At 56.0% G+C, this 27,391-nt stretch overlaps 1 protein-coding gene across 3 annotated transcripts in view; it reads right to left on the reverse strand.

Moving 5' to 3' along the window:
- Positions 1–24,417, reverse strand: part of ZFPM1 (zinc finger protein, FOG family member 1) — a 34,806-nt gene extending 10,389 nt beyond the window's left edge. For 2 of the 3 annotated variants that reach the window (XM_051629495.1, XM_051629493.1), the window contains exons 1-3: positions 22,423–22,540; positions 8,299–8,430; positions 6,399–6,488 (exon numbers count right to left, since the gene is read on the reverse strand). In XM_051629495.1, coding sequence (XP_051485455.1) covers positions 6,399–6,488; positions 8,299–8,430; positions 22,423–22,486 — 286 coding nt within the window. In that variant the 5' untranslated portion in view covers positions 22,487–22,540. Of the gene's footprint in view, positions 1–6,398; positions 6,489–8,298; positions 8,431–22,422; positions 22,541–24,177 lie in introns of those variants that run through there. The other variant, XM_051629494.1, reaches the window with a different exon arrangement.
- Positions 24,418–27,391: the final 2,974 nt, after the last annotated feature.

Raw genomic sequence — 27,391 nt, forward strand, 5'->3', positions numbered from 1 at the left:
CCCGAGCCCCCAGGGACCAGAGGGGCACGAAGGGAGGGGTGAAACCTGCAAGGTCTTTGCACCTCAAGGCTGCATCTTCCTACAGCACAGGGAAATACATAGCATGTCCAGGCGAGGATGCTCCACTGGGAGCTGCAACAAGCCAGGCCAGCTCCTGTGCCCACCTGGCCTTGCTCCTGGATGCTCTGGAGCTGCAGTTGCATCCATACACTAAAATTTGCTTTCCCTGAAGGAGCGAGTAGGAGGGAAGGGCAAAGGGTGCCCATCCCATCCCATCCCATCACCCCAGCTGCACAACTATGATCAAATCCAAAGGAACCAGCTCTACCCCTCGGCGGGGATCCGGGCTCAGAGTTCCCAGAGTGTTTGCAGCTGCTTGGACACTATCAGGATAAACACTGCTATCGGGGTGTCACGGGAACGTGTCCTAGCACCAGCCAAGCTGCTCCTATTAATACAGCAGCCAGCTCTGGGGGGGCCCACAATGCTGGGAACAGCCCCAGCCTGAGCCTGAGGGAATGGGGATGAACTGGTTGTCCCTGCTCCTATCCCAACACATGCAGGATGGCACAGGAATATTCAAGGGGGAGAGAGGGAAGATGGATGGATGGATGGATGGATGGATGGATGGATGGATGGATGGATGGATGGATGGATCCACCATCCACCAATCCATCCATCCATGGGTCCCCAGCCTCTCATGGCTCTCCCAGTCCCAACTAGAGAAGCCCTGGCCCAGCCCTGCCACAGGCCCCGGCTGCTGTTTTTAGAAGCGGCGAGCGTGCGGCGGAAGGAATAAATCCTGACAACTCAACTAGCGCAATGATGTGATGGCACCGCTCTGATAAGATGGAGGGAGCCGATTGGGAAGAGTCTTAAGCTGCAAACACGCAGCATCTCCACTCTTCACCTCGGCTCACAAAGGGAAATCTCTCCAAAGGGGCTAAGGAGATTATCCCAGCTTTGCCGTCCTGAGTGCTCGAGTAATCAGGGCAGCCTTGGGGACGACAAAGGAGCGAGGAGGGTTTAGATTCCAGCCTTGCTGGGCTGCGCCTGCCTGGGCTCAGCCTGGGGCTGCTCTGGCTGAGCTGCCACAGCCCAAAGCAGGGATGGTCACAGCAGAGCTGGGCTGCTGGTTTGTCCCCTCTACAGGTTTGGGGGGCAACCCCTGCCCTGGGGTGAGGGGGGGGGAGCAGTTAAGGGGAGCTTTCTGCCTTTATCACTTGCGATATCAATAATATTGATTATTTTTTTTTTCTTTTAGAACAGAGTACAAAAGCAAATCTTTATCAGGCTGAACCCTGCCCCTGGTTAATGGAGGAGCTGTGACCTACCCTGGAGAGCAGAGCAGGCACCTCCTGGTGCCCGGGGTGGGGGCCAGGGAGTGGGTGATGTGCGAGGGGGATGGCACCCAGGAGGTGCTGCACCCCAAAAGGGCCAGGCAGCCAACACCTCCTGCTTGCCAGCTGTGGTGCACAGCTGGCAGGCAGTGGCAGCAGGGCGGGCACTGGCTGTGCTACGCGTCACCTGGGATCGCCCTTGGGAAGCTGGGGTGCCCAGCCCCAGCAGGATGCATCCTGATAAGCCTCCCCGGGACATTTGCATTCTGGGTGTTGCTGGGTCCTGCCAGGATGTGGTCCCCATCCCCATGGGGGTTCCTGTCCCAAGGGGGTCCCTGTTCCAGGAAATACATGGGAGCTGCACCCATGGGGATGGGGACAGGAATTAATACTGGGAATAACATCAGAAAGCTCTTGGGGAGGTTGGAAAGAAGGAAAAGTGTCCAGCTCCCCTTGGATTGCCAGGGTGGCTGCACCTCTGTGCTGGGGACTCCTTGTCCCTGCACTGTCCCTGCTCTTGGGGCTGCTGCGACCCCCCAGCTCTGCCCAGGCTGGTGCCAGGCAGTGGGCAGGGGTGCATTGGGGGGGGCAGGAAGCTGGGGTGGGGGGGAGGAAGGGGCCCCTGGAGTGATGTAGAGGGCAGATATCCCCTCCGGAAAGGGGAAGGGACCACATGGGGAGTGGGGGGAGGACCCCTGGGGGGGCGCAGCACCCAGATGGAGAAGGGGGGTGAGAAAGTGACATCACACCAAGCCCCAAACCTGCCAGTCCTCAGCTGCAGCCCAGGGCAGAGCAGCAGTGATTGACAGCTGTCAGTCACTCCAGCCAGGCAGCGTCGCTCGTGGGGCTCTCACCTCCAGGACACAAGACATTCTTCTTCTTCCCAAGGGAAAATGGAAAGGGAGGATGGTGACACAGGGGGGTGATGCTGCCTGCACATCTCAACAACCCCTGGTGCTGCTCATCATGAGGGTGTCCCTGCCAGGTTGTGGGAAAGGTGGATGTCCCCTACCCCAGCAGTGTTCCCAAACTGTCCTGATCATCCTTCCACGCAACATCTCCAACTGGTTCGAGCATCCCTTCACCCTATCCCCACACCAGTCCAGCCACCCCTTCACTCCAGCAGCATCCCCAAGCTGTCCTGCACACCTGTCCACTCTGCTGTGTCCTCAGAGAGAGGCTGAACCAAGGACAGGGACATGCAGGTACAGATCCCAGCAGGGAAAACCTCCCTCCAATGTCCCCAGTCCAAGACAGGTCCTAGTGTCATCCTGGGACCATCCCCATCCTGATGCCAAACATCCCACTGCTTTGCCAGACACAAGCCAGCCTGGGGGGTGGGGGTGGGTTGGGGTTCAGATCCTTGAGGGATCCTCTGACTTGGTGGGGGCTATTGCCCCCAAACCCCAACTTCTCTAACACACAATCTGCCGCTCAGCCCAGCTCCCAGTGATTAAAAAAAAAGAAAAAAAAAAGAGAAATAGTTGGAATAATTTTTCCCACCCACACATACCAGGGCGGAGGGAAAGGGGGGAGCGACGGGGCAGATGCGGCGCGGTGCCGGCCACCCGGCCCAGCCGGCGCTCCTCGCCGTGCCCTGCTCGCCCCGATAATCAACCTTGAGGTTTGCAGACAAACCCCGGGCAGCAGGAGATTATTCAAGCAGGAGTCACAGAGTAGATAAACACAACCGAAGGCGAGCGGGAGGCGAAGGGGAAGGCGGGGTGGGGGGGAAGAGCTGGGGGGGGAAGGAAAAACTAGAAAGTTTGCTGGTTTAATTAGATGCGTCGAAAAAAAATGAGAATGAAGTAAGTTGTTCTGTGCCACCTCAAAATGCTGCACGCAGGGCTAGTGGTGGGGATGGAGCTGGGGGTTGCAGCCAGTCCTGTGCCACACGACATAATTAACCCAGAGCCATCATTGCCACCTGGAAGCAATCAATAAACCCTGAAGAGAGAAGCTGGCAGTGGGGCTCAGCAAGGTGGGAATGGCGGTGGAGGCCCAAAGAGTGAAGCTGATATAGGAAAGGGGGTGAGGAACCCCTGCTGCTGTTTTGGTGGGACATCGCTGGGGGCACAGGGCAAAAGCCACCCTGGGTTTGGCCCCATCTGCTCCATCCCTTCCCTATTGGTGGCCCCACAGGGGCAAAAGCAAAAAGCTTCATCCCACTTTGCAGAAAGGCAAGTGCCAGCTGGGCTTCCTGGGGGCTGCAGCCTCCCAGTGGGGATTCTGCAGTGCCTCGTGATGCAGTTGGGCAGCCTTGTCCCTCAGAAGGGTTCAGCTTCCCTCTTTGCCTGTCCCAACACCACATGAGAGAAATTTCTTGGGAGCTTTTCACCTTATCCCTCTGGGAAAATTGGAGAAGTTGGTTGGGCAGTGATGAGGAGGGAAGGGAGGGCTCCCGGTGCTCCTGAGAGTCTCTGCCACCAGCCTCACTCCAGAAGAAATACAAAAAAGTGGGAAAGATGGAAACCTGGGGTATGGCAGAGGGACTGAGGGGAGGGTCAGGTGGAATTTGGGGAGGATGGTATCCCCTCTCCAGCCCTGCCACAGGATGCAGTGGCTGGCAGGAGCAGGCATGAAGCACAGCCACGCTCTGTCACAGGAAGCAGAGCTGAGCTGGGGTGTCCCAGCCCCCCTGCACATCTGTAAAGATTCCTGAGTCATGGATTACAGCCTCCAGCTCCCAGGGATTTGCCTATCAGCCAGGCAAGCAGCAGCCCCCTCCAGTGAACAAGGTCATTTCAAAGATAAAGCAAAAAACCCCTCCTTCTCCCTCACCAGCACACAGGGCCAAGGAACCCCCCGGCGAGGTCCCGGCACTCTGCGTCCCCGCGTTGCCAAGCCAGGACACCAGTTTCCTAGAAACACTGAATCACAAAATCTTTTTGGTTGGAAAAGAACTTTAAGACCATCACATTCAACCATCAACCCAGCCCTGCCAAGGCCACCAGTAACCCATGTCCCTCAGCACCACATCTACACGGCTTTGAAATCCCTCCAGGGATGGGGACTCCACCCCTGCCCTGGGCAGCCTGGGCCAGGGCCTGACAGCCCTTCCAGGGGATAAATTGTTCCTAATATCCAACCAAAACCTCCCTTGGCACAACTTGACACCATTTCCTCTTGTCCTGTGGCTGGTTCCTTAGGAGAAGAGACTGACACCCCCTCGCTCCCACCTCCTCTCAGGGAGCCATAGAGAGCGAGAAGGTCTCCCCTCAGCCTCCTTATCTTCAGGCCAAACACCCCCAGTTCCTTCAGCCACTCCCTGTCAGACTTGTGCTCCAGACCCTTCTCCATCCCCGTTGCCCTTCAGAAACCCAGGAGACAAAGCCACAGCAGGGGTGACCCAGGAGCCCCCCAGAAACAGACCAGGGGACAGCGAGACCCCCACACGCACGAACAGAGACACCCGGGGCAGCTTCCCTGCCCCTCCACCCCCAGCCTCGCCGCATCTCTGCGGCTGCCACTGCTGACACACGGCGGATCCTGCCAGATAAAAAAAGAAAATTCAGGCTGCTCAGAGTTTCCCTTTTCGCCAGCTCCATCCCTGATAAGTGCCGAGCCTGCAGAGCGCCTGATAGACGGGCTATCGCGGCGGTTGGTGCGAAAGGAACATCCTATCGCTGCAGCATCGCCGGACCGCCATCAACTCCCAGCCACACAGAAATTAATACCACTCCAATTACCAGAATAGAGATGGGCTGGGAGAAGGCGATAATAAAATCTCTTTTACATAAAGAATGCAAATAACCCGCTCCGGAGAGGGAAGGGGGGAAGGGGAGGGCATGGACAGTGAGGAGGCTTCGTGGGCTGTAGCCATTGGGTTTGGTGGAAGATGGGGTGTTGGAAGCCCCAGGGAATGGGGACATCTATGGGATGGGCATAACAGCCCCTTCCTGCCCTGCACTGGGATGCCAGCGGAGGAGCGGGGAGCGTGGCGGTGCTGGGGGCAAAGGGCCGGGGAGCAGATAAGGAGGAGCCGGGGGTGGCCTCGCAGCTCCTTCCTGCCCGGCACGCAGGAAAGGCCGGGATATCAGCGGGACAGGCGAGCGCTTCCCCTCGGATGGGGCGGGAAGAGGGAGCGGGGCCAGGGCTCCTCGCTGGCTCCTGGGGATTTCGGCAGCTGTAGGAGCACGTGTGCTGGCAGCCGGCAGTTCCCAGGGCTCCTCCAATCCCCCAGGCTGATGGCCCTGGGGACACACCAGGACCCTATCCATCACTGAAAGGCAGCTGGTGTCCAGCACTGGGGTCACTCCTTCCCATCACCTGATAGGGCTACAGGAAAGCTGAGGATGGACATTTTACAAGGGCATGGACTGATAGGATGAGGGAGGGAATGGCTTTAAACTGGAAGGGAGTGGACTTAGGTTAGACATGAGGAAGAAATTTGTTAGTGTGAGGGTGGTGAGACCCTGGCCCAGGCTGCCCAGAGAAGCTGTGGCTGCCCCATCCTTGGAAGTGTTCAAGGCCATGTTGGATGGGTCTCAGCTCCCTCTGCTCCCATCCCCATCCGCCTGCCGGGTGCCATCCCCAGTGGCCACGCACCCACAAACCCAATCTTTGTGGAGGAACCCCAAGGGCAGCCCCATCGCGGGTCGGTTTGCAGATAGGGGTTGATAGGGCACGGGGTACCCACACAGCCCCGCCGGGCTGCCCACGTGCCAGCGGCCTCGGCGCGGAGATGCCGAGGGGGAGATAGACAGCTGCATTTGCTCCTTGGGGTTTCTGATAACCATCACTAAACTGCTTTGAGCCTCACTCTTGTGGTTGCCAGGATGTTTGCACAGTGCCCTGGCCATGCAGGACGGGTTCGAACCCTCCCTGTGCCCAGGAACACGATCCAGCTGTGCTACCGGTGCCCCTGCTGCTCCCCAAGCAATTTCTAGGCTCTCAACAGTGGCTCACAGGACATGATGCAACCACAACCATCGCCTCATACCTGCTCTTGCAGCAAAGTGTCAGTGTTTGCAACCTGCCCAGTCCTCATACTGGTCCCACCCATGTTCCAGCCAAGAAGGACAGAGCGGGATGATCGGCTGCACACTGGGGACTCACCTGGCCCATTCCAGGCGTCTGGCTCCTGTGGGTTTTCTCCAGGATCCAGCTTCTCCAGCTCCTTTGGACTCTCTGGGGCATCTCTGGACTCTGCAGGAGGTGAGGGAAGGCAACAGCTCTTACACAAGGGATTTCTAAGCTGGCATCCCACAGGGGTTGGGAAAACCAGAACGGTGACACCCTGGGACTGGGATGCACGTGGCTTCACCCTCAGGGATGTACATGGGGGGGGCTTGTTCTCCTGGAAACCCCTGTGCCAACCCCCTTATTGCGCAGCAATCGCCTGCACCTCACAGGATGACCCATAAGGAGAGCCAACCCCCTTCTAGAGATTTCCTAAGCCACCTCCAGGTGGGCACCCAGCCCCCAAGCCCCCCGGGGAGCGAGTGGGAGGGGACAACTCTCCCATCCCACCGCGGGCCCCACATGGCCTGGTCCAGCCCAGCTCCCGTCACAGCTCTATTTGTGGCGTATTCATAGCAACTTGATAACAATTATTTTCCCCATTAACTGCTGCTGGAGATGCAGCTGATAAGGCCCTATCTGCATATGACAGTGTGGAAGATTAGTGCCCAAAGTACATGTTTGCCTTGGCGTCCCGGGCAGATCACCAGCGCGGAGCCCCATCGATCGGCGCCGGAGCGAGCACCCAGGGGTGACGTCACCCGCATTGCAGATTATTAATACAGGTGATAAGCGGGATGATTAACATCAAATAAATCAATCACCGGGTATAAAAGTCCTATTATTTTTGGCTATAAATCAAAGTGCCTGGCATATCGATTTTTATCCATCGCGCTGAAAGCTTTAGTGGCCGTTATTGCTGCTGGGCCTTATCTCTGCTATCACCTTTTTATCGAGGCAGGCCAGTGCCAGGTGCAGCTCCGCGCCCAGGCTCCCGGCTCCCCCCATCAGATAACGCCCCGCTCACTTCTCCCCGCTGCCGAGCAAAGTTTGCTGCTGAGCCCCCAGCTATCTGGCATGGATCCCCTCCCCCCTGCAGCTTCCCAGGCTTGGCTCCCCTGGTTTTGGGTGGGTTTTTCTTGGGGACACACACACGTTTTGCTCCCCGGCTGCTGGTGGGTGAAGGCAGTGGGTTCCCCGTGAGCCGGCGCAGCCTTGCCCTGCCACGGTTATCTCGCAGGGCACTGCAAACATTAACTGATTAGGATTTTCCCCCACCTCCACAGGAAGGAACTTAAAGGATATCTGGGGACGGGTTTCAGCCCGGCCCTGAAACGCAGCCACCTCTGGGGTGGGGCACGGCGCGGCGGCAGGCAGGCGGCACCGGCAGGAAACCGGCAGCCGCGGCCCTGGCCCCCCATCCCCATCCCTGGCCCCCCCATCTCCATCCCTGGCCTTGCTGCTTTTGCCCCTCGAGGAGTCACTTGGCACCCCAAGGAGTCACTCTGCATCCTGGGGAGTGACTTGGCTGCCCAAGGAGTCACTTTGCACCCCAGAGGAGTCACCGAGAGCCCCCACATCCCCCCCAGCCGCAGCTCAGTGCTGGGGCAGGTAAAAGGCAGTGAAACACATACAGGGTGACAAGGCTCGTTAGCAGCTGATGCTCATTAGCAGCCATGGCAGAGAGCAAACCACCTCTGGTTTCCAGCAGCCCAGCTTGTGGCCCTCTCCAGAACCCCACAGCCCCTGGTAGAGCAGAGATCTGCACCAAGCCCCCCCATGCCAGCAGCATCCTCGCTTCCAGCCAGAGGGATGGAGCATCTCAGGGATACTGGGTGCCTCACTTAACCAACAGCCCACCCCCAGGGAGGGCGGGATGCTTTGTTAGCTAATTACCACCCTGCATCAACATCACCAGGGTCGCTCTGGTGCCACAGCCCATCCCCATGGGGGACACACATACGGTGGGCAGCCCCACCACCATGGCCAGGCTCACCTTCGCTGCCGGGGGGGCTGGAGGTGTCGTGCTCAGCAGAGCCCTCGTGGTCCGAGGCGCCCCCGTCCCTCTCTGAGGGGCTCTTCTCCCCCATCGGGGTGTCCTCACCTTCCTCCATCGCTGCCAGGGAACCTGCCGGGACATGGAAGGGGTGGTTGGGGGGTGTGTGTGAAAAAACTCCAGTGGGTTTTCCCAGGTGGGAAATGTAGGATGTGGATGTTCTAAGGTCTGGTGAAGGACCCTTTCCCCCCAGCATCTCCTGGGGGTCCCTTGTCCCCTTGCCAAGGGGCTGGGAGGGACACAGAGCCTGGTATCCCCCAGTTCCCCTGCAGACATCACGGTGACATCCCCGTGTTTGCCTGAAGAGAGAGTGGGGTTGCCACATGCCACAGACAGCATGGCAAGGCCACACTTTCCCCCTAGCCCCCCCCAACCATCACCAGCACCTGCCCTGAGGGGCTCCAGGAACCATCCCCTGTGGTCCCCAGCACCCCTTGTGTGACAAGGGACCCAGAAGGCAGCCCCGGACAACAGGGGATGCTGCAGTGGTAACAAGGGGGGTGGGGGGGGAAAGGAGGGAGCAAAGGGTGTGTACAGGGGGACACCCCAAACAGTCCTGCCAGCCCCCCCACTGCCATTTCCATGGCAACGCAGCATCCCTGTGGAAATCAAGGCAGAACTGAAGAGCAGCACACGTGGCTCGTGGTGCGCGAAGCCGCGCCGGGGGCTGCCCGGTGTCCCCTTCCAGCAGGGGCAGGGGGACAGTGTGGTGCCAAACCCTCTGCAGACCTCAGCTGCTCTCCCTGACTCCAGGCATGTATATTTACAGCAGGAGAACAAAGAGCCCATAATCTATACAAAGCAGACAACAATGAGCGTGAATAAAGAGGCTGCCGGAGAAGGGAAGGCAATTTATTCTAATTCTGCTAATTTCAGTTCCAGCACAATTAAAAAGGCTCTGATAATATTCAGAAACAATCGCCAGCTAACAAATCGTTTCTCTCGCTGTAAATGAAACATTGTTAGGCTAATTTCTTCTTTCACGCCTCCACGGCTCTTGGGCTTCTGATAAAGTTAACCCGACTCTCGCCTGCTCCATGGCTGGGCACCTTCAGCCCAGCCGGGGAGGGAGGGACCGGGCTGGGGAGGGAGGGACAGGGACTGGAAAGGAGGGATGGCACTAGGAAAGGATGGAGCGGGGGGGGGTGCCGGGAAAGGCGGGCTGGGGATGGGGAGGGATGAATGGGCACTGGGAAAGGATGGAGGGGACCTGGGGAGAGAGGGATGGGGCCAGCACCGCATGTGGCACCCACCCAGGGGTGCCCGGATCACCTGCATCCTATCTCAAAACACTAAGCCCTGGCCAAGAGGGAGATGGGGATGCTCCATATAAACACAATCCTATGAAAGCTGGGGTTTGGGCAGTGCAGCATCACTGAGCACCTATGGAGATGAGGGGTGGCCAGCAGCATCTCAGCACCGTGGTCCCTGGATGCATCCCAGCACTGTGGTCCCTGGATGCATCCCAGAATCCAGCCTGCCCCACTACAGCATCCCATTCCCAGCACCCGCCCATCCCCAGTGGATGCTCTGGCCCTGGCACTTGCAGCCATGGGGGTTAAATCAACTACTGGATGGCTTACATTTATTTATTTCATTTTTTTTAAAAGGGGAAAAAAAAAAAAAAAGGCAAGAGAGGGAGTGGGAGCGTGGAGCAGGGAGCAGAGCGTCACTTCTCCAGGATTGCTGGAAGCCCTGCACAGTTATCACCACACACAGCCTCCCTCGGCTTGCCTGATCTGTCTATTCTTCATTAAGCAAATACGCTGAAATGGAAATGAAAACATAATAGCTATTTGATTTTCAGCAAGATATTTTGCATATTGGTTCAGTGCTGATAGTGGAATTTCATCAACTCCCTTTTTTCATGCTTTAAAACTGAATTACTGAGGCTGGCTTTACAGAGAGGGGAAGAGCCAAAAACTGCTCCCTTCCAAGCTACTCCGCTTCGACGATTAACTCTTCTCCCTCCCTTTTTATTTTTTTTTATAACAAGGAAGGATTTCTTTCTTTTTTCCCCCCTTTAAAAAAAAAAATAATAAAATTACAGTAATTGCAAAAAGTGGCAGGAAGCAACATGCCCATGTCACCCATGTGCAGGCCAGGGATGTGACTCCAGGTGGGCATGAGGGTGGGCATTCCCAGGGCTTTTCCAGCTGTAGGAAAACCCATCGTTACCCAGGTGATGATTTAATCATTTCCCTCAAATTCCGGTTCTCCTGGCACAAGAACAATAAACCTGTGCTTGATTCTTTGCACTTAGTTGGTAAATGAAATAAAAGGGGAAAAAAAAAAAAAAAAAAAGGATACACAAAATAAGAAAGGAGGGGGGAGTTCTGGAGGCTGCCAGGAGCAAGACCCTGGACGCTCCAAAGCCGGCACAGAGACAAGAGCAAAGTGATAAGAGGCCTTGATAACAGATAGAAAATAGCAACAGCCCCAGACTTTCCCACCGGCTCCAGAGCGAGGAGGAGGAAGAAGAGGAGGAGTCTCTGTGGTGGGAAGCAGATCCTGCACTGCACACACGTGCAGGCTGGAGACAGCCCACCTTCACTGCCTGGGTGTTGGCTGCTCGCAGCCAACCTGAAGATGTCATTATTTTTAGGAATCCAAGGGCTGGGCAGGTGGTGGGCTCAAGGGAGGGATGTGGAAGCTGGGATCTGGGCGGCTGCATGATCCAGGCTCAGCTCCTAGCACCCCAAAAGGCTGGGATGCAGCAAGTCCCCAGGGTGCTTGGCTCTGGGGTGTCACTCCCCAGCACTAAGGGGAGCCAGGGGACATCCCAAGCTCCTTTGGGCTCAGCAAGACCACAAGGCAGGCTCCTTTCTCCACCCTTCCAGCTCCACCTTATCCCTGTGCTGGCCCTGAATCCATTTTCTGATTAAAAATAGACCATAATAGTACTACTACTACTTATTATTATTATTATTATCATCCTCCTCCTTCAATAAATGCCACCAGCACTCTCAAGATGCTCCTCCATCACATTGTGACAGAGACACAAGGAAATCCAGCCCAGGCATCCGCACTGCCCCCAAACCTCCTTTTTTCCCCAAAAAATTTTGCAGCCATGAGCAGAGGGCTGCAGGGACCTGGTATCCCAGTGTGGGAGTGGGTCATAATCCTGACCCTTCCTTACAACCAGTTTCCAAACCATCTCCAGTGATTCAGTGGGGTTGGGCATAGCCCGGGGATTCCCCAGGGTCTCGTAGCAGGGTTGTGCCGTGTCAGCCCTGCAGCAAGCAACGCCCAGAGAACAACCTGGGCTGCAAATCCAAAAAAACAACAAACCAACCAAAACAACCCCACACCAGTATCTGATGGGACACCAGCCCACCTTCTTCTCACCCAATTTTTCCCTGCTCTACGTATTAAAGTTCACTTTTACTGACGCCCTCGGGTGCCCCCGAGCCCATTCCCTAGGGATGGGGGATGCCAAGAGCTGCGGCTGAGGGCAAATAAGGTTTTGGGAAATGAGGCCAAGTCTTCAAAGGTCATGTTATCCAACTGGTTATTTTTTTCCTTCCCCTTGGGGGTCCCTGAGGGGGTGGGGAGGTTTGCCCACTGCCACTGTCCCTGGGTTCCCGGGGATGGCGGCAGCAGGCAAACCTCCCCACCCCCCAGGAACCCCCATTTTTGGAGAAAAACAGACATTTTGAGCACAAATCAACCCTCTCCACTATCAGCCCATCCCAGTGCCAGGTTTCCCCCTCCCCAGATACAGCACATTAAATATCAGCCCTGTGCACCAAGCTGATAGCAGCTGGGGCCAGGCCCAGAGGTACCTATCTCCAATTTGGGGATCTTCTCCATCACCACCCCTGCCCCCCCAGAAAAAAACTTGTCCTGACCCTTCTTGTGGTGCCCTGTGTTAAAAGGGCAAGAAAAAACAAATAAAATATAAGTTTGGGAAGTTGGAGGGGGGGATTGATAATGTATTTATCACAATTTATTATTAAATTATGTCTAATTTATCTAAGAGGGGAATGAAGGATAATGGGGGAGTGGTGGGGGTGGGATGCTACGATGGCTTGTGGTGGTGGGGAATACTTATAATACTTTAAATTTATGAACTATTTAGGCCTAAATTATCCAGGAGGGGAATGAAGGACAATGGGGGAATGAAGGACAATGGGGGAATGAAGGACAATGGGGTGCTACAATTGCCTGCAGTGGTGGTGGGTATTTATTATAATTCATAATTAAGTTTATTAAGTATTTAGGCCTAGTTTATGCAGGAGGGGAATGAAGGATAGTAGGGGAAGAGAGGTGGTGGGTGGTGATGTGATTGCTGATGGGGGGGACATTGCATTTTCTCATGGGGGGCATTTATAATAATTTATAATTACATTTATAATGTATTTAGGCTTAATTTATCTAGGAGGGCAATAAAGGATAGTGGGGGAAGGGAAGCTGTGGAGAATGCAGTGATTGTTAATGGGGGGACATTGAGGCTGCTCATGGGGGGGTATTTATATAATTTATTACGAAATTCAATTTATAAAGTATTTAGGCCTAATTTATCCATGAGGGGAATGAAGGATATGGGGGGAAGGGAGGTGACAGGGGATGTAGTGATTGTTCACGGGGGGGATAAATGCTACAAGAGTTCATGGGGTGGGGTACTTATAATAATTTATTATTACATTTATAATGTATTTAGGTTAATTTATCCAGGAGGGGAATGAAAGATACAGGGAGATGGGGGATGCTGTGATTGCTTGGGGCGGGGGGAGATGATGCTGTGAGGGCTCACAGGGGGATGCTGCAGTTACTGACTGGGGGGGGGAGATGCTCACGTTCCTACCCCGAACATCCCTCCCAGACCCAGGGGAGCCCCCAGCCCCAGCGGTGGGGGGGGCAGGGGGAAGAAAGAAAGGAGCCAGAGCGAAGCAGAGCCTGAGAAAAAGCAGCTCTGCTGATAGGGGAGAGATTGGTTTCAGCCGGAGCTGCTGGCCCTGCCAAGTCCGTATCCTATCGGCTCGGGGTGCAGTTACTGAACATTCATCAACCGCCTGAACTCTGTAACTTTATCAGCGGGCGAGCACGGCGCCATCGCCCGGCCCCGCCAGCCCCGGCGCGCAGATAGGCCCGATAAACCCCTGATAGATTACAGCAGATTGGGTCACCTCGGGGGCCACGATTACTAATACTAATAGCGAGCGAGAACCCGCCTCGGAGCAACCCCGGGGCTGCTGGGGGGGACATGGGGAAAGTAACGAGGAAGAAACACAGGGACAATGACAATGAAGTGACTTTACGTTTCAGATGGGGTCGATAACGCCCTGATAGATTTTATTTTAAAAGAGGGAAGGGTTTAATAGAGCCGGGCCCGGCCCCGACATGTCAGATGGATGGGAGCAGATAGCTTGGTGGGAAGGGGGTGGGATGCTTAACACCATCCTGCCTGCCCAGCTGGAGAGGGAAGATGGTGTTCAAGGCATGGGAGGGAAACTGAGGCAGCTGAGGGGGCTCTCTGCAGCCAGCAGAGAGGAACAGGTCCTTAGTGGGGGGACCTGAGGATGTCTTCCACCCCAGTCCCTGTACAAGAGCAGCTTGAGATAACAGCATCATTATGGTTGGAAGAGACCTTTAAGATCATCAGGTCCAGCCATAACCTAACTCTAGCAAGTCCAGTGCTGAAATCATGTTCCTAAGCACCACATCTACACATCTTTTAAACCCCTCCAGGGAAGGTGATCATGATCAACCCCACGTTGACCTGGGCAGGATTTGGGCAGCCGGGCACAGCTGGATACCTCAGAAATACAGAGAGAAACTCCAGTCATGAAGATCAAGCTCCAAGTGTGCATGGGCGTGCAAGGTGGCCCCAACATCCATGGTGGCACAGGTATGCAAAGCTCATTGCCACCACTGCTCCTGTGCCCACTGCTGGCTAAAAGGAGCTTCTCTGGGTGAAAAAATGCTCAGTTCTGGCACATTTTTCCCACCTGGAACAAAGACTTTCTGGTTGCGAATGGCTGGGAGCAGGGGGAATGCTGCCCATCAGTACCAGGTGATGGTGAGGCCAGAGGTCAAGCTCTTTGCTAATCTAGTGACAAATTACCCTGGAGATGCCACAACGGAGCCATCCCCCTCCCTGTGGGAAGTGGTTTCAGGTCCTGCTGGGTTCATCCTGCTGCCAAAAGCTCCAGGGAAGGGAGCAGGGACAGATTTTAGCCTCAACCCCAAGATGTTTGGTCCATGATTCAGTCAGGCAAGGTGAAGGATGGAAGGATGGGGACATGGATGATGGTGGACGGGGCCCAGAGGGCCACCAGACCCACCTTCAAAAATGCTCTGGCTGGGGTGTACCTGCTGCTCCCAGCTCCCCCACTGTGCCCAGTGCCAGCTCCCACTGCCATCCTGAACCACTTTGGGGTCTCCAGCACTGCAGAACCAAGCAGGGCCTCCAGGAGCATAAAAGAACCCCAGGAGGGTCCTGCATGGTTGGGTGGCCCATCTGTAAGTAGCAGCGTGTGCTGCCAGCACCAAGCCTGGCAGGTGAAGGTCACTGGGGCCATAGGGACAGTGTTGTCCCCCCAAACCCTACTGCTACGGCCCTCCCCCTCGCAACCTTTGCTGGACCAGCACCCTCAACCCTCCTCTTCCTCCAGCTCCAAGCAGCGTGGCCGTTCGTGCCCAGCTCTGCCGACGCCGAGTTTCCCTCCGTGCAAACCCTGGTGCCTGTGCTGCCTTTTTTTTTTTTTTTTTAATTTTTTTTTTTTTTTTTCCTGTTCTTGGCATTTTGGTGGAGTGAGATAAGAGTAAAAAACAACAGAGCTGCTCGGAGAGTGAAAAAGGGAGATAGATAACGCAGATACCGACTCCTACACAAAACAGTCCTGGCTTTATCACTGCTTTTTATCACAGTTCCTCTAAAAAAAATAAAGAGAGCAGCCCAACTGGAATGGGGCAGCACATTAAAAAATGAACTTTATACCGTTTGCTCTTTAGTTTTATATTGAGATGAAACAAACTTAGATTCTTGCAGCTGATACCTTTTTCAGTGCAAGGAACCAAGAAGTCTGGAAGCCCCATTTGCTCCAGAGGGGCTAGTGAGGAAATTCAAGTATAATTTAGGAAAGCAGTGCTAAAGGAACAGGGCCTGTGCCCAGCACCCAGCCTTGTTTGAGGTCATGGGCTGCATTGGTTCGAGCATCTTTAAGTCTGGATGGGTCAAGTGGGATGAAGCTGGTCCTGATGGACCGGGCAGCATCCTGCTGAACTGGGCAGCATCCCGCAGCAGAACCAGTGAGGCTCGGCCTGGAGACAGGTGTAGGAAGGCAGACACCTCCACCAGAACATCCCTGGGCCCTGCCAGTTGGTCCCTGGGGACAACTGGAGCTCATCCAAGATGGCACAGCCAGCACCAAGATCCCATCCACGTGCCACAGCTGGTGAAGCTGAACGTCCCTGTGATGCGAGCGGGTCCCCCACAGCCAAGGACAACATCTCCATCCCAGTGTGGGGACACAACCACAGGCACAAATACCCCCTGGGTCCCAAAAATTCTTTGCCCACTGCAAACACCCCCATCCCTGATGGCACCTCTCAGGGCTCTGCCAACCCCAGGCACAGGCTGAGGAGGGCATTTCAGAGCAGAAAAGAACCAAACCCCAACCCCACAGGGCACGGCCAGAAAGAGGGGGAAAAAAATAAATATAAAAATAATAAAAATGGACTGGAGGTTTTTCCCTCCCCTCGCACTCCCTTCCCTACCTTCTTTTTGAAAAACATAATTTATCTGTGTATTATCAAGAAATCCAGACACTTTAATCAGTGAGCTATGAAGTCAGTATTTCCATTCTTATCTAGCGGAGGAGTGGAAATGGAGAGCAGATAGGCAGCTCCGAGCCGGGCCGTGGTGGGGAATGTTAATGGGAGGAGCAGCAGAGCCATTGGCTACCGAGCCGCCGCTATCGCTGCCATTATCGGGGCCTTATCAAGGCAACCATCGCAGCGCAGTAATGGGGCCAGTTCAACTTTCCGCATTATCATAGGAGCTGGAAGTAGCATGAGAGGCCTCAGCTGGGAGATGGAGAAGCGAGCGAGCGGCCGAACTTCCCGGTGGAGCAGTGGGAGTTGGGGGGGGGAGCGAAAAGCAGCTCTTCCTCCCTGTGGTTCCTGAGCTGGCCGACTGCAGGGTGATGCGCTCCTGCTCGGGCATCCTCCGCAGCACTCCGGGTACTGACCCCCAAGGCACAATCCCAGGAAACAGCCATGCTGAGCATCTCCACAGCCCTGGGTACAGACCCTGAGACACATCCACAGCAGTCAACCCTGCTGAGCAGCCTTAAAATCTGAGGCACCAACCCTGAGAAGTACCCCTAGGTACTGATCTCAAGGCACATGCCTAAAGCCCCAGGCACGGGCTCCATTGAGCATCCCCAAAGCCCCAAGGCCACAATCCTGTCAGGCATCTCCAAAGCCCTGGGCACTGACCCAGAGGCACATCCCCAAAGCCTCAGGCACTGAACTCTTCAAGCATCCCCAAAGCCCCAGGACCACAGCCCCTTCCAGCATACCTAAAGCACTGAGCACTGAGCCAGAGGAACATCTCCAAAGCCTCAGGCATCAACCCCTTCAAGGGCCTTAGAGCCCCCAGGCCGTGACCCTGGTGGGAATCTCCAAAGCCCTGGGCACTGGTCCAGAGGCACATCCCCAAAGCCACAACCTGGCCCACAACCCTGAAGCACATGTCCAAAGCCCTGGGGCCACAATCCCGGTGAGCATCCCCTAAGTTCTGAGCACCAACCCCAATGAACATCCACAAAGCCCCAGGGCCACGACCCCCAGCTTGCCAAGGACAAGAGCAAACAATGAATCTATATTTCATCAGATGAACAAATTAGAGGAGGACATTTCCTCCGCGCGCACTATCGAATGGGAGATGTCAAGAAAATATGTTGATGTGAGAAAGAGGAGATAAAGAATTATTTTGGAGGAAAAAAGCCGTGGAAGGCTCTTATCTGGAGTGACTCATAGGCACACACTCCTTAACCCCACTGCAGCCCAAGGTCAGCAGTTACATTCCTTTCGGCATTTCATCCCTTCCAAAAAAACATGTTGCTGCAGGAACAATGCGGAGCCTTTGCCGGGCAGCCATAGGAAGAGGGAACTGAATTACCCCCGAAACACTTGAACTTTCCTGATAAAATAAGCAGCGGGACAGCAGCCTGGCCAAGCTGGAGTGTCCAAAAGCCCTGAGTCAGGCAACAAAACCAGTCACGGGATGTGCTGCTGAAAAAAAAAAAAAAGAAGAAAAAAAAGATATATTGGCCTGCTCCCGTCCCTGCTCTTCTCCAATGGCAGGGAGCTGATTTCTTTGCTCTCCAGGAAGAAAAAAACCCCATGTCCTCAGCAGAGGCAGCAGCCTGGCAGAGCCAGGGCACGCCGAGGGCTGGCACAGAAGCTGTTTCCACTTTTTCTTCTTAAATACAGATCTCAGGAGCCCGAGGTTTCTGCATCTCCCCCCCCCATTGCTCCAGCTGATGCTTGGGGCTGCTCATGTCCCTCTCGCTGGGTCCCAGTGCAGGGCGGTGCTGCCATGGAAGGGCTGGGCTGGTTTTCTCCCACAGCATCCCACCTGCCAGCGTTTCCCAAGGCAAATCATGCCTTTTTCTTTTCTTTTTTTAAACTTCTTTCAGTCGGATGGGCAGCATGTGCAGTGAACCTCCTCTGCCCTTCCCCACAACAGGTGTATCGGCCTCCAAACCCACCGACGCCAAGCAGGGCAGAGCAGCTTTGTCCCCAGGCTGTGCCAGCTCCACTGCTCCCAGTTTGGGCAGCACTGCCTCTTCCTTTTTCCTGGGATGCAGGTGGCATCAACACCATGGCCAGCACGGGGGTGGGAGCAAGATACCCCAGTGATGCTGCAGACTTGGACACGGTGACAATGGAGGAACTGGCTCCCCAGTGACTCGATGCCATGTTGTCATTGGGATGCTGCCATCGCTCCGATGGGTCCCCAGGGAAGGAGGAGTCTGCCCCTCTCCAGGAACGGTGGGATCACCTGCGCCGTGGCACCATCTCCTCACACAATCCAGCGCAGCACCCGTAGAGAAGGGATCACTTTCTTCCTGAGCCCGGGTCGCCTCGCAACTTGGTGAACCTGCAGCTCGCTCGGTGGCCTCGTGATTCATGACAGAAAATAAAGACCTTGCCCAACCACCCAAGTTCAGAGCCAAAGCTGTAAATCCCAGCCAGAGGTGGCTTTCCTGCTCTGGCATGGGACGTCGGGGACGGTCCCCGTGGCGCAGGCATCACCGTGTCTCCATGCCTGCTGGGGGTGCCCAGGGAGGGGGCGGTGTGAGGGTGTTCCCTGGGGATGCGGGAGGTGGAAGAGTGGCAGCAGACACAACCCAACCCAGCCCCGGCGCCCACGGGCCCTGGAAGCAGCCGCCTGCCAAAGCCTCCCTCGCCAGCGCGGCTGCCAGCGCTGCCGTCCTGCTGAGCCGGGACTCACAGCAGAACAGGTTTTGCCGCGCTGCCGGGTGCCCCACGCACGGCTGTGGCCGGGCTGGCTCTGCTGCTTGCCCTCCAAGCATCCTGCATGCATCCAATCATGGAATGGTTTTGGTTGGAAAAGACATTTGAGAGCATGAAATCCAACCGTTAACCCAGCGCTGCCAAGGCCACCCCTAACCCGTGTCCTTCACCACCACATCTATAAGGCTTTTATATCCCTCCAGGGGTGGGGACTCCACCACTGCCCTGGGTTGGGGTGGCTGGGACTCAAATGCTGGATTTCAAAATCAGCCACTTGCAAATAGCCTGGAGAAAAACTCCCTCTTCTCCCCAGGCTCTCTCCACCAAGTCAGACCCTAGGGGTCCAAAACCTGCCATGAGCTGCTCCTTGCTAAACCGAAACCTCATCCACAAGGTTCGGCAAAAGCCAGGTCAGTCCCCCCATCTGTCTTTAAGCCAATGATCACAAGGACCATTATTTAATATTTATCATTTGGTGGGACACAGAAGCTCCAGGACTCCATCCTGCTACGCTCTGGGCAAACAAAACTCTTTGAAGGCAATAACTGCCTCTGCCCTGGGGATGCTCCAGGAGCTGCAGTGGAGGCTTCCCAGGTGCTCTGCAAACCCAGAGTCCAGTAAATGGATATACTGCTGCAGAGAGAGGCTGAGGCCAGCTGTCCCCTCGACCATCTGCCACTGAGCTCAGTGCCAACCCCTCTCCCAGACATGAGGTCCACAGGAACGCTCCTACCAAGACCAATTGCCATGGAAGAGGAGAGAAACTTCTTCTGGTATCACCAGCGGTAGGGTCCAAACCCTCCACCCTGCAGGAGCTGAGAAACTGTCAGAAAACAGCTAGCAATGGCTGGGAGAGCTCAGCCTGGTGGGCTCTGCTGGATGCATCCCACCAGCACCTCAGCATCACCTGGGTCACCTCCTGTGGGGTACCACAATGGGTCCTGATGCCACATCCCAAGGGACTGGCAGCAGCTGGGATGGGCAGGGCAGATGTGGGGGCAGAGCTGCCACAGAGCTTTGCTGCCTGCTTTGAGCAGCCACCACTTTGGGATGTCACCTTGACTTCGGGATGCCACTGAGTCAGGGCTGGCAAATGCCTCGGGGAGTGGTTTGCACAAGATGGGAAGGGTTGGCAGGCAGGCAAACAGGCAGTGCCCATGGGAGTAGCAGACATGTGGGACACAGCGGTGCCACCCCCGGAATGCCAGAAGTGGAGCACTGGGGGAGGGGGGTGTGTGTGCAATGCTGAGGCAGCCCCCGGGGAGGTGTAGAAAACACTGTTTTTGGAAGCAGAGTTGGGAGGCCCTGCCAGCACCCAGCTCATCCCTGGGGAGCCAGTAGCAAACCCTCCCCACCCGGCAGAGCAGCTTGGAGTACCACACCTCCATGGACACCCCAGCCTGGAGCATCCCTCCCCAGCAGGCACGGGTGGGGAAACTGAGGCACAGAGGTTGGCAGTGATGGAAAAGTGCTGCAGCATGAAAGATGGGGGGGGGGGAGGGGAGGGCGGACGGAAAGCAAGAGGAGGCAGTTAGTCAGCAGCGGGGAGTGAAAGGGAAGGAGCGACTCAGCGAGGCAGGGAGCGGAGAGGAGCGGGCAGGAGGCGTTCCGGGAGCGTCCCACGCCACCGCTAAAAATAGACACCGGGTTGGCCACTGTCATCTTTATAAGAAATGTGCTTTTCCAAGCTCCCAGGAAGGATGGCTCCCACAGTCCAGCCAGCGTCACAACCCCCTGCCTGGCACCTACGACCCCCTGCTTGGCACTCACGAACCCCTTGCCTGGCATCACCACCACAAAGCCCAGGCGGGACCGGGGAAAGAACAGCCCAGCTTGCAAAAGAGGAAAAGGGATAAAAAAAAACAAAACCACCCCAACACACCCCATCAACAGGTACTGGGGTTGCAGAGTGCAGATCACACTCCTTATCTAACACCATCTAATAGCAATTTAAAAAAAATATAATAAAAAAATCCACACGCAAAAATAGGCTGGTGCTTTTGCCTCCCCGCCCCTGCCCCAGCCCGTGCGGAGCAGAACGTGAGATAACGATCGAAAAAGAAAGTCAAAGCTCTCATCAAACTAATGCAACATCTGCAGCTGATAACAGGCACTGGGGAGAGCTCAGCTTCTCAGCCCTGCTTGTTTCACAGAGAGAAGAAAAAAAAGCAAAAAAAAAAAACCACCTTGAGAAATAAAAACACATATGCAGCTGCCCCCCATCAGATAATTAAAGCGTTAATCATATTTGCAATGGAACAAATTGTTGGAGCCCTTTTGCCCCTCTTTGCTGTGTTTGTTGTTGTAGCGAATCCTGCTCCGGTCTGGTGGGGAGAGATAAGTGGTCCTTATCTCCCCTGGCAATCTCTATCAGGATGGAGATCGGCCCCAGTGCTTATCGGGAGCTCAGATCTACTGTACAGCAGAATAGAAAGGGAAAAAAGAAAATGAAAGAAAATAAAGAAATAAAACCAGCAGCAGGCCCTCGCAGTTACAAAAAAAAAAAATAATTAAAAAAGGTTTGCTTCCAGTTGAATTCAGGAGGAAACAAACAAATAAATGAATAGATATTAAGAATAACAGCCTCAGCGAGATGAGATCAATCTCCTGCTTATCGGGCTCCCCCATCGGAAGCCCCGGCGCTGGGAGCGCACGCAGCGGCAGCTCCGGCAGCCCCGCTCCGCAGCCGGGCACCCGCGCCCCCGTGTTTGAAGTTAATAAATGTAACAGGCTATCTGGGCTGCAGATCAGCTCCTGCACTCTATCAGCCCCTCACATCTATCTACCAGCACAACAAAAGACAGACACACACATACAGAGAAAAATATTAAAAAAAAAAAAATAAAGAGGAAAGGAAAAAAAAACAACAAACCAACAAAAACCAAACCAACCAACAAACCCAACCTCAAAGCAGAACCCTCTGAAGCTGCAGCTGCAGGGTGCTGGTTTTACAGCCGTGGATGGAGCAGGGGGCAAAAAGCAACTGTCCCCCGCCCCCCCTCCCCCCCGCCAGCAGGTACCCTGCAAAGTGAAACACACGAATGCTCTGGGTGTTTTCTCCACTATCAGAAGCCACCATCATGATGCAATCGGCTCTCAAAGCCTCACCACCACGTGCCACCCCCCAGAACCCCCGTCCCGCTCCATCGCTCCAGCCAAAAAGCGACGCAGGAGAAGGTTAAAGCAGCCAGTTAAATATAGTCCAGTGTCTGATCTTTGCCTTATCCCTCCTGGCTATCGCCTGCTCTCTCAGCGATCTCCCCGGCGAGCCTATCTGAGCATCGCATCGAGCTCGAAAGAAAACAACAACAACAACAAAACCCCCAACACAAAACCCCAACCTCAGAAGAGACGGAGCCGGCGCGAGAACATCGCGTCACCCAGGAAAATAAAACAAATAAATTAACAATAATAATAATAAAAAGAATAATTAAAAAAAAAAATCAGCAGATACCAAGCTGGAGGAGGTTGTGAACGCTCCAGTCGAGATGATAAAAAGGATAGACTTTGTGGAAACAGGTCCGGTCTGTACATGAGAGGAGTCTGGTTACGGGAGCCCTGATTCATGCATACCTTCCCTCGGAGGCAGCGGCAAGACGCTCTCGCCGCGCTCGCCGCCTCTAATGACTGTTTTCATGTTGACACATCCAGGAAGGCTTCCAAGCTTTCAGCTTTTTTAATCAGTTTTGGCCATCGCCGGCGGCCTGAGATCAGCCTCCCCACTTTATCATTTCTTCACATCTCTTGCAGAAAAGCAGCAGAGGAAGGAGATACGAGACGCCTTTGCCTGGCCAAGCCGCCACGGCCTCGTCCAGCCTCATTTTTACCCTCCTCCCCCCCCACCCAACAAGGTCCAGAGCGGCGGGTGACGGGGCTGGACAGGCATCCTGCCCTCCGTGTGTGTCCCCCCGCTGCACCTATTGCCCACGCTGGCATCGTTATCTCGGCGCTACCGCTCGCTTTGGTCTTAATGCTGCTGGTTTAATGAGCTGGAGCTGCCCAGGGAGGGATCAGGCAGCCGGGCTTTGGGCCGAAATTAAAGCCACGGAAGTTGGATAAAGCAAAAGGAGAAAATTATCACCACACACACACAAAAAAAAATAGGAGGCAGCTAGGACTATTTTTAACTCTACCCGGGTAAAAGTCTAGCTGAGCTTTATCACCAGAGCAATCACCCCAGGCAGGGAAACAGGTAGGTGCAACTCAGCCTTGCAATTATTTCGAGAGAAAGATAAAGCGAGATTATCACATGGTGGCCAGCCTTCCCTATCCTCCCATCTCCTGCTTATCTCCAGCTTCCATCGACTCGGGGGAAGAAAAAAAACACACACACACACACACAGACCAGAGAGGAAAGGAGAAAAGCCGAGCTGAGCCTGTCACCGAAAAACTTCCAGCACTTCACAGAATTTTTCAACGCAACCAGCACGTCCCGACCGGACCGAAACCGGATCCCAGGCGATGGGTTGGACCATGGGGAGTGTGACCACCCGGAGATGGGGACACATGGTTGGTGGCTGAAGTCCCATGGGACCCCACAGGGGTTCCTGCCGCTGTCAGCCCTGTCCCCACCCTGGCTGAGGTGTGAAGTGGGAGCAGGGGGGGCCGCTGAGCGGGGTGAGGGGCTGAGGCCAGCACAGTCAGCGGGGACGATGGCGGCCGGTGGGACAATGGCACCCACGGGGACTGGGGTGTCCCCCGTGAGGGAAGAGGAGCCTCTGGCAGCGTGGCGGTGCCGTACCCAAAGTGAGGAGCTGCTGGAGGGCTGGGTTGCTCCGGGGGAAATTCTGGGGAGCCCCGAGGGAGTGGGAAGCACCCGGGGGGGGGTGTCAGGGAGCCCCTGGCCCCGGCTCACGGCGCTGGATGGGAGGCAGGCGGGGGAGATAAGATCACAATTTCAGGCCGTCCCGACAGAGCGATGTTATCAGGACGGGACTTGCAGAACAGAATATTTTAAAGCCTTATCAGGGCCCCCATCGGGAGCCGGTACCGGAGCCACGGCGTTGGCGGGGGGAGGTGAGGAGAGACGGCGGGGGGGGGGAAGGCGGCGGGGAATGGCCAAAGCGGGCAGCCGGGGGTGGGAACCAGCACCTACCGCGACCGTCCCGGGGGGGGAACGGCGGCATCGCGGGGGGGCCGGTTAGAAAGCACCGGTGGGGGATGAGGTAGCACCGGGTTGGGGTGAGGAAGCAGCGGGGGGGCGCGGGGCAGCGCCGTGCCGCGCTGCCGCCGAGCGGGTGCTGTGAGAAGAGAGATAAAAACAACAGGGAAGACAGCAGAGAAGCGGGGAGGCGGCGGCAGCGGAGGATACCGGCAGCGGGGACTCACGTTTGATCTGCCGGGGGTTGCTCTGTTTCCTCCTGGACATCGCTCGGCGAGGGGCGAGCCCGGCGCCCCGGCTGGCGGCTGGGCGGGCGGCAGGTGGGTGGCGGCGGGCGGGCCCCCGGTTGCTCGCATGCCCGCCCGCCCGCCCGCGCTGCCGGGGCCGGGCCGGGCCGTGCTCGGCGGACGGAGCCGCCGCCGGGTTTTTCTCAATGGAGCGGCCGCGGCGGCTCGAGCCCGCGGAACGTTCCCCGGGGGCGGGGCCAGCCCCGCCGCGCGCCGCCGCGCGCCGCCCATAGGCCCCCGCCCCCCGCCGGGCCACGCCCCCCGCCGGGCCACGCCCCCCCATGGCGTGGCCGGGTGACGAGAGGGGCGGGGCCTGCGCGGGCCGTGCGGGGGGCGGGGGCGCGGGGCCCTTCCCGGGGTCCCCCGAGCCCCCCGCCCGCCCCCAGCCCCAGCCCGGGGTCCCTCAGCTCAGCGTGAGGCCCCTGCCGTTCGACCCGGATCCCAGCCCCTCTCTGGTCCCACTTCGGGGGTTCCCGACCCCTTCTGCGCGTCCCCAACTGCCCCTTCTGGGTCGCCAGACCCCTCCTTGGGGACCCCAGTACCCCCTTTTTGGGACTCCCATCACCGCCTTGGGGTGCCCCAGCCCCTCCTGTGGGACCCCAACCCTTCATTTGGGGTTCTCAAACCCCCTGTTTGGATCTCAGTGCCCTTTTTGGGGTCCTCAACACCCCCCTTCGGGACTACAACCTTCCTTTGAGGTGCCTAAGTCTATACTTTGCAGACCTTAAATTCCCTTATGGGGTCCCAATCACCATTTGCACCCTCACTCCCCCTCCAGAAGGTCCCAGATTCCTGTAGGCCCACTAATCCCCCCTTCTGGGACCTCAGCCACCCCACTGGGGTCCCAGCCCACCCTTTGGAGGGCCTTAAAGCCTCCCGTGTGTCTCTCCAAACCTTGCTGTGAAGTCCCAGGGGCCTCTCTTTGGGATCCCAAATCTCTCTTAAAATCGCACTCATTTGTTGATGGATGGTCCAAAAAGTCCCACTTGCAACTTCCAGTGTCACTGTGACCCCAGCTTGGGGCGGGGGACACACTGGGGATGGTGCAGGAGTGCTGGGATCCCCCTCAGCATCACCCCAGCCAGGTGGTGATTTTGAGCTGAATTGTGGGGTCAACAGGAGCTGTATATATTTTGGGTCCATGACAGAAGTATTCCTGCTGGAGAAAAATAACCATTTCTGCCAAACCAGACCCTTGGCTGTGGCCAATCTTGTCTCGAGAGGGGGGTTTGCTGGCGGTGATGGTCGGTGATTTACATCAATTAATGATGCAATTTTTGGACCAATGAGGGAGCGGGGGTCTGGGGGGACATGGCATGACCTGGCATGGCCCAGCACAGTGGCTTGGCCATGTCCCCTCTCCATCCACCCCTGGACATGCTGTGTGCTTCCTTCCACCCCCTTCCCTTTATCTTTTTTTTTTTTTTTTTTTTTAAAGGGTTTTTAATTAACTTCCTGTTTCAGTGGTGGGATAATGAGTTTTAAGCAGCACATGATTCCAGTAAAGAGGTCAAGCCGGCAATGAGGATGTCAAAAGAAATTAAAGTTAGGAATTAAGAAGAGTTCCAGGGGAGAAAAAAAAAAAAACCCACACCCACCATTGAGGGCAGGAGATGCTGCTGAGGACAAGGTTTTGCCCTCCCCCTTCTTGGCTGGCTGCCCCCCTGAATGATCCTGAGGGTGTTTTTCACCTCCTTTGGCCCCAGAGACCATCCCACCCCAGGGCAGGCAGCTCTGCTTCCAGAGCTGTTCCCTTCCTTGCCACCACTCACATGTAGGATGAAATCAAGCGTCCTCTCGTCAACCCTTCAGCTTCCCAGGGTCCGGCCCGAGGAGACTCGGCGGCCTCTGCTCTGTGTCAGCCCTGACAGGCACTGGCTCCACCAGGGCTGGGGGGATGGGGAGCTGAGGCTCCGCTCTGCTGATTTTGGGGAGGGTCTCCATCCCTGGCTTGGCCTTTTGGAGGGTCTCCACCCACCCCTGCATGACCTTTTGGGGTGGGTCTCCATCCATCCTCACCTGGCATGACCTTTTGATGGGTCTCCATATCACCCCCCAGCTTGGCTGTTTGGGGGTCTCCATACCCAAAATGACCTTTTGGGATGGGAGTCTCCACACCCCACCCTGGCACAGCCATGGGTGTTTGGGGGGGGGGGGGAAGGGGTCTGTGCAGCCCTACAGAGTCAGTCTTTTCCTCTGGGTCCACAGCATCACCCACCAACACCACCCACAGCACTTGTGTTATTTACCCATTTGCTTATGCTGAGAGCCAATTAGACAAACCATTCCATTTAATGCAGCCCTGATAATTGCAACAACCTGGAGGGTGTGTGTGGGGGGTGTGTGTGTGAGAGAAGTCAAAACCAGGGTGCCTAAATTCCCTCTCTCCCAAATGAAGCAGAGAGGTGTTGGCCCTTCCCAGCTCCTTGTGCTAGAAGCAGCAGTGACTGTTTCCCTCGAGGCACCGAGAGGACAGACCCTGGTTGCTGTGACACCTCGGGGCGGGGGGGTGGGGGGGGCGACACATACACACTGCCAGGAACCAAAGAAGATTTGACTGAACTGGGGGGGGGTACCAAATGTGGGGGTGTAGCCCTGCTTGGCCGAGGAGTGCCCAGCTCCTGTGGGGAAACAGGTTGCAGTCCTTCCTTCCCTTTGCACATTCCTTGCTCGTCTCCTTTTAATCAGCTTTTTAGCTAATTAAAAGCCTCTTAGATCTCCCCCCCCCCCCCCCAAATCACATCAAACACCACCAGGCTAAGGGCCAGATCCTTGGCGTAGGAACATCCCTGAGCCCAGCATCTCCTTGCTCCATCACCCCACCTCACTACGGGGACTGCTGCCTGGGGACAAGCACCACGGTGCTGGTGACAGTGGCACGGCTGGGTGGGTTCCTTCCGCGCCCCCCCCCCCCCCCGATGCTGTTGTGTTTGCAGAGAGATTGTTACAGGGTAACAGAATAAATAGCGTGTTTTCCCGAGGAGTGAATTACACGCCTGCAGAGCAGAGATAATGCTTGAGCAGCCGGTTCCCCCATTGTGAGCGAGGTGACATCTTTTTACGGAGCTGTGTACATTTGTATTAGTGCCAATTAATCTGGGGTGATGTTATTAGAGACGCGGGGGGGGGGGGGGGGGGGGAGGAGGAGGAGGTG

This window comes from Apus apus, chromosome 11, assembly GCF_020740795.1.
Source record: "Apus apus isolate bApuApu2 chromosome 11, bApuApu2.pri.cur, whole genome shotgun sequence".
Classification (NCBI taxonomy): Eukaryota; Metazoa; Chordata; class Aves; order Apodiformes; family Apodidae; genus Apus; species Apus apus.